Source organism: Lactuca virosa, chromosome 5 (assembly GCF_052849685.1).
Source record: "Lactuca virosa cultivar CGN04683 chromosome 5, Lactuca_virosa_CGN04683_v6, whole genome shotgun sequence".
In the NCBI taxonomy this organism is placed as follows: domain Eukaryota; kingdom Viridiplantae; phylum Streptophyta; class Magnoliopsida; order Asterales; family Asteraceae; genus Lactuca; species Lactuca virosa.
In genome coordinates, this window is record NC_136430.1 from 53475044 (window position 1) to 53481667 (window position 6624).

At 43.6% G+C, this 6624-nt stretch overlaps 1 protein-coding gene across 1 annotated transcript in view; it reads right to left on the reverse strand.

Moving 5' to 3' along the window:
- LOC145111259 (uncharacterized) overlaps positions 1-3892 on the reverse strand; it is a 30706-nt gene extending 26814 nt beyond the window's left edge. The window contains exon 1 of the mRNA XM_079047555.1: positions 3730-3892. Coding sequence (XP_078903681.1) covers positions 3730-3892 — 163 coding nt within the window. The remainder of the gene's footprint in view (positions 1-3729) is intronic.
- Between the last annotated feature and the right edge of the window lie 2732 nt (positions 3893-6624).

Sequence of the window (6624 nt, forward strand, 5' to 3'; positions counted from 1 at the left end):
AACAATCTGCACTTACGGCCATAGAGGGCTTCGAACGGAGCAACTTTGATGCTAGTGTGATAACTATTATTGTATGAGAATTCGATAAAAGGTGAATAAGTATCCCAAGCTTTACTAAAGTCTATCACACAAGCTCTTAGCATGTCCTCTAACGTTGGAATAGTTCTTTCACTCTGCCCGTCAGTCTGTGGGTGGTAGGCAGTACTCATGTCCAACCTAGTTCCCATAGATTTCTGTAGTGACTGCCAGAACCGTGACGTGAATCGACTATCTCTATCAGAGATAACGGATATCGGTACTCCGTGAAGGTGCACAATTTCTTTAATGTAGATCCTTGTCAGTTTCTCCATTTTGTCTGTCTCCTTTATTGGTAGGAAGTGTACGGATTTGGTTAATTTTTCGACGGTTACCCAAATGGTGTCAAGTCCACCCGTTGTCTTAGGTAACTTTGTAATGAAATCCATCGTAATTCGCTCCCATTTCCACTCGGGTATCTCTGGCTGCTGAAGTAGACCCGAGGGCTTTTGATACTCTACCTTAACCTTGGCGCAAGTCAGGAACTTGCCCACAAAGGTAGTTATTTCGGCTTTCATGTTCGGCCACCAATACAGCTTCTTGAGGTCTAAGTACATCTTGTCTGAGCCGGGATGCACGGAGTAGCGAGTTTTATGAGCTTCGTTCATGACAACGTCCCTGAATCCACCAAATTTTGGTGTCCAGATCCGGTTCATGAGACAACAAACGCCGTTATCCCTGACTTCAAGATTTTTGATCATTCCACTCAACGCTTCACCTGCCACGTTTTCTGGCTTCAAGGCTTCTTCCTGTGCCTCTTTGATTTGTGCAGACAGGTGTGAATGGATGGTCATGGTTAACGCCTTTACTCGGCGGCCCGAGTACTCCTTTCTGCTCAAAGCGTCTGCAACCACGTTGGCTTTTCCAGGGTGATAACGAATCTCACATTCGTAATCATTTAGTAATTCCACCCATCGCCATTGTCTCATGTTTAGTTCTTTTTGATTAAGGATATGCTGAAGGCTTTTGTGATCGGTGAAGATGGTGCACTTGGTGCCGTAGAGGCAATGTCTCCAGATTTTTAGGGTGAAAACTACTGCTCCCAGTTCGATATCGTGTGTCGTGTGTCGTGTAGTTTACCTACTGCTCCCAGTTCGATATCGTAGACCTTGGTTTGATGCATCGCAATAAACCACAAAGTCTTCGGTTCCATCCGATAGGGACAAGATCGGAGCACTGCACAGAGTTCTTCTCAGTGTTTGGAACGCAACCTCTTGCTTATCCCCCCAGACGAACGTCACTCCTTTTTGAGTCAAGGTGGTGAGGGGCTTCGCGATTTTGGAGAAGTTTTTAATGAATCTTCGATAGTAACCGGCGAGTCCTAAAAATTGTCGGATTTCTGTGGGTGTTCTTGGTGCTGCCTAGCTTTCAATTGCCTTGATCTTTGAAGGGTCCAAATGTATTCCTTCCTTGCTGACTACATGTCCGAGGAAATTCACTTCTCGAATCCAGAACTCGCACTTTGAGAATTTCGCGTATAATTTCTCCGCCCTCAACGTCTCCAGGACTTGACGTAAATGTTGTTTGTGTTCTTCCTTACTTTGGGAGTAGACTAGTATATCATCGATGAATACAATCACGAACTTGTCTAAGTAAGGTCGACACACCCGATTCATCAGGTCCATAAATGTTGCGGGTGCATTTTTTATGCCGAAAGGCATCACTACAAACTCGTAGTGACCATAGCACGTTCTGAAGGTTGTCTTGGGAATATCCTCCTCTTGAACTCGTAGTTGATGGTACCTTGATTTAAGGTCAATCTTCGAGAAGAAACTTGCTCCTTGTAGCTGGTCGAAGAGGTCATCGATTCGAGGAAAAGGGTATCGGTTTTTAATGGTGAGTTTATTTAATTCACGGTAGTTAATGTACATACGGAATGATCCATCCTTTTTCTTGACGAATAAGACTGGTGCTCCCTAAGACGAGAAGCTAGGCCTAATGAAACCTTTGCTCAACAGTTCGTTCAGTTGACTGGACAGTTCCTGCATTTCAGTTGGGGCTAGACGGTATGGAGATTTAGCTATAGGGATAGCTCCAGGAATTAGGTCAATTCGGAATTCAACTTGTCGAGCAGGGGGCACTCCTGGAAGGTCTTCCGGGAATACATCGGGGAAATTACAGACCTCCAGAATGTCCTTGATGTCTTTCACTTCTTGTTTCTTGTCTACGACGTGGGCTAGGAAGGCGTGGTACTCCTTAAGGAGATACTTTTGAGCCTTAACACAAGAGATGATCTGAAAGCTTGAGCTCGGTTTGTCGCCATAGATGACGAGGGTTTCGTCACTTGGCAGATTAAGGCGAACGACTTTTTCATGACATAGGATTTCAGCATGTTGACGGCATAACCAATCCATGCCAATGATAACATCAAAACTTTTTGTGGTGACCGACATAAGGTCGATTTGGAAAGAGTGATTGTTTAAGGTGAGGGTACACCCGTTGTAAATGTCGTTAGTGTTCTCTGTTTTTCCGTTTGCCATTTCTACGGTTAATGTGTCTTTTAGTGTTTGTGGTGTTTGATTATGCAAGCGTTTAAATTGGTGGCTCACGAAGCTTTTCTCCGCGCCACTATCGAAAAGAATGCATGCGTATGTATTGTTGAGGAGAAATGTACTGGTGACCACAGTTGGATCTGCAACTGCTTCCTCGTGACCTATCACCAGAACTCTACCCACTTCACCAGGGTTGGGGTTTCTTGCCTTCGGGCAGTTACGCTTGAAGTGTCCTGCTTCCCACAACCATAGCAGGTTCGACTTGCTCTGGCGTTGGCGACTTGTGTGTTCTGTTGGGCTGGAGCTCTACAAAATCGAGCAGTGTGCCCCTTTTTGTTACAGTTGGTGCAATGCATTTCACGGCATGCGCAATTGTGGTGAAAGTTGCATTTGTTGCACTTTGGTAGGTTCCCAGCGTATTGCCTTATCGGAGTTGGGTTGGCAGTGGTTGTGGCAGCGTGCACACCAACCACTTGTTGCTTCTTGGCAGGGTCTTGAGTAGGTTGGCCCTTCTTCTTGTCCCAAAACTTCCTTTTGTTGTTTCCCCCTTTTGCTTGTTCGGGGGTGGTTGTCACAGTGCCATGGCTGGCTTTATGGTCGATGAGTTACTGTGCCAGTTCCTTGGCACTGTCAAAGGTAATTGGCTTTAATGCCAATACGTTTCCTTGAACTTGGGGAGATAGTCCCCATATGTACCTTTCCACCTTTTTGCTTTCAATAGGAACCATCCCGGGACACAGCATGGCTAGATCGCTGAACCTTGAGGTGTAAGACAGGATGACAGAGCCTGTCATTTTGAGACCCCAAAATTCTTCTTCCAGATACTGTATCTCGCCCCTTGGGCAGTACTCCTTCATTAACATGGTTTTCAGATCTTCCCATGTTATCAAATTAGCCACCGGGAGTGTTAGTGCTTTGACGTGTCCCTTCCACCAGGTGAGGGCCCTTTCAGAGAATGTACATGCAACAAAATTGACCTTTCTTGCTTCAGGGCATGCACATATTTCAAAAATGGTCTCGGTTTTCTCGAACCATTGTAGCAACTCTATGACACCTCCACTTCCATTGAAGGTTTTGGGCTTGCCGTTAGTAAAGTCTTTGTAGGTACACTCTCTCGAGCGTCCCTGGCCGTCCCCATTGTTAGAATTTGAGGCACCACTACCCGCACCACCTGAATTACTGAGGTTGATTTGGGCTATCGCAGCTGCCACTGCGGCCGTCACGGCAGCCTGGAACATTTTTGGGTCGAACTGAGGGGGTGGTGGTAGTGGTGGCGACGTAGTCCCTGCGGCGCTGGCACATCTAGGATTTCTACGAGGTGGCATTTTCTGCCATTATCAAGAATGAAAAGACAATAAGTCTTTTTGATAACACTCACAAGTCGAGAGTTAAAACTAAACATTATTAGTTCTTTATATGCATCATGATTCCGACTAGTAAAGATGTTGTAAGAATCCATTCATACTAGAGGTCTATAGATATTGAAATATAGACTTTATGAATTCTGATAGTATTGATTCTCATGAAATGTGTGTGATAGTATCCATACCGGGTCCATCCAACAATCGCTTGATGTATAATATTTACATGTAATTAAGATTAAATAAACTTTCGAATCTAATTGGTCTGCCCTGGGCCCACAACCAAACAAGGAACAGGATCCGAGGCGGAACCACCATTTCTGGGTCGACATGGTCTCAAATACTTATAACTTTGATTTATACATAAGACAATCATAGATTGACCACCAGTAAATTTTATCTGAAAATAGCCCATGTTATGAATCTGATGTAGTGTTCCCAATAAAACAAATAGCGTGTCAATATCATTGATATAACTTAGTATACAATACTTGGGAAAATGTGACCGTTCGAGGGGTCTATGCTACATCAATGTATGGAGACCGCCTAACAGATCCCGGAAGTGTAAACACTTAAATCGCGGGATCGGACATATAATACTAGAAAATAATAGTAATATTTATCCGCAAAATTTAGATTAAACGGAAGGGACCAGTGCAACACTACTTGCGGCGACTGAAGCTCTGAGGGTCACGAAGTGAAGACACGAAGTTCCTCATTTCGGCTTTGGATTCTGCCGCTTGGCGTTCTGCGTCTGCCAGATATCCTTCTAAAGTGGCTCGGTGTTCTCGGAGCTCTTGTACTTTGGCTCGGGTCGCGGCCATTTCCCGTCGAAGAACCTCGGTGCGGTCTTGAGTTCGATCGTGGTCATCATCCAGCCGGCGAATGTGAACGGATTTGACTTGGCTGGTTGCACCAATTTCCATGAGGTGGCGGGTGTTTACCCTTGTTTGTTCCTCGTGGTATGCGACACGGCGAACCATGATAGGAAGGGCTCGGTCGGCTAACCCTCCTCTGCTGAGGTCGTACAAACTTCGTTCCATGCCATAGGGAGGACGTTGACCTTGTTCTCGGCTCCATCGATGTATAGTTTCGGCCCATTGGGGCGTCAGGTCCTGGAAGTGTTGCGGAGGGATAGGGGCAGGGTGTGGATCGTAAACTTCAGGTTCTGAGTCGGTTCCATCTGAGTCTTCTTCTTCTTTACCGTCTACTGATTCTTCCTCTTCCATGGGTTCCTCATCTTCCATGGGTTCTTCGTCTTCCATGGGTTCCTCTTCGGAATCTTCCTCTGGGTCTTCCACAATCCATCCGACATTCCCTTGGTTGGGGAAGTAGGGATCACCCGGCAAGTGAAATCCTGCCATCGCGCCTGTACGAGAATAGGGATAAGAGGAATGTCGCAATAAACTTGGGAGTAAGAAATTTGTTGTCGCAATTTATGATGTGATTATTAGGGCTTTTTGTGTTAAAATACTCCTATAGTATTTTTATGCTTGATTCGAGGTTTTTGGTAAGTTGTAGAGTTGTTGCTCATCATGATTCTTCTTCGGCATACATTGGTCACACCTTGGCTAAATATAGTTGATCAGGCTATATTCATCCAAGATCTGATTACATACCCCGAAGCTGGATCATGCTATCCAACTTGTCTCAATACTTTTATGTTATTGTCATTATGATACTGAATTAATGAGTGTGATATGTACGTGTACTTTTATAAAAATACAAATTTTTATTTTTAAAGTACTTTTGAAAAGCTACGTCAGAGAATTTTTGTCCCGTTGTATTTATAGTTTGTATATCTTATGTGGTTCGATATACTAAGTTCACTATAAACAAAGCTCTGATACCAATCTGTCACACCCCCAAACCAGAATGGCGGAAACATTCGGGGGCGGAGGACGTCATGCTCAGTATCATAAACATAGTGAAGAAAGTAAACACAACCATCATAAATATAATTTAAAAGGTTACATCATTTCAAAAGTACATGTTTCCAAATAAATTACATATGATGTCAAAATATAGCAAAAATAATCTGCGCCTTAGTGTCTTGACTTCAGAAATCTTGTGATTACATGTATTACTGATTACCTGAGAATACAAGTTGTTTTGACAGAGTATCAGCATAAAGCTGGTGAGTTCATAAGCAGTTTATGAATGAAGAATGAAAGTTGTTTCCTTAAAGTTTGTTGCAAGTTTGTTTCCAGAAAATCCCATATTTTCTAAAAGGTTCATTGTAGTCTTATCTGAACCGAGACTTAGTATATGTAAGTAAATTGTCATACTTATGTGTGGTTTTATATTTAAATAAAACTCATTTGTGTAAAATCTTAGAATTTCCGTGAACTGTATGTTTTGTTAATTCCCCATGAGAGATGTTATAACCATGCTAAAGACTCGTGGGCCTCGTATGCGACGTTCTTCAGGGGTCGGAATGTTATGATATTTGTCACCCCAGACCTGCCGGTCTAGCTGTTGCAAGCAGCTTAGGTGCGGGTTTGTCAGACCCAGTATAGATCTATACACAAGTATCACGTACACACCTTGCTCAGCATGTTACAAGGTGTGAATACCTCTTAAACATGTTTTTGACAGTTTTACCCTTAACTGTCCCTGTTTTAGAATATTTATACAAAAATCATCGTAACTCGAAAACTGCATCCGTAAACTCGGAGAGTTTGGAAAAAGAGGCT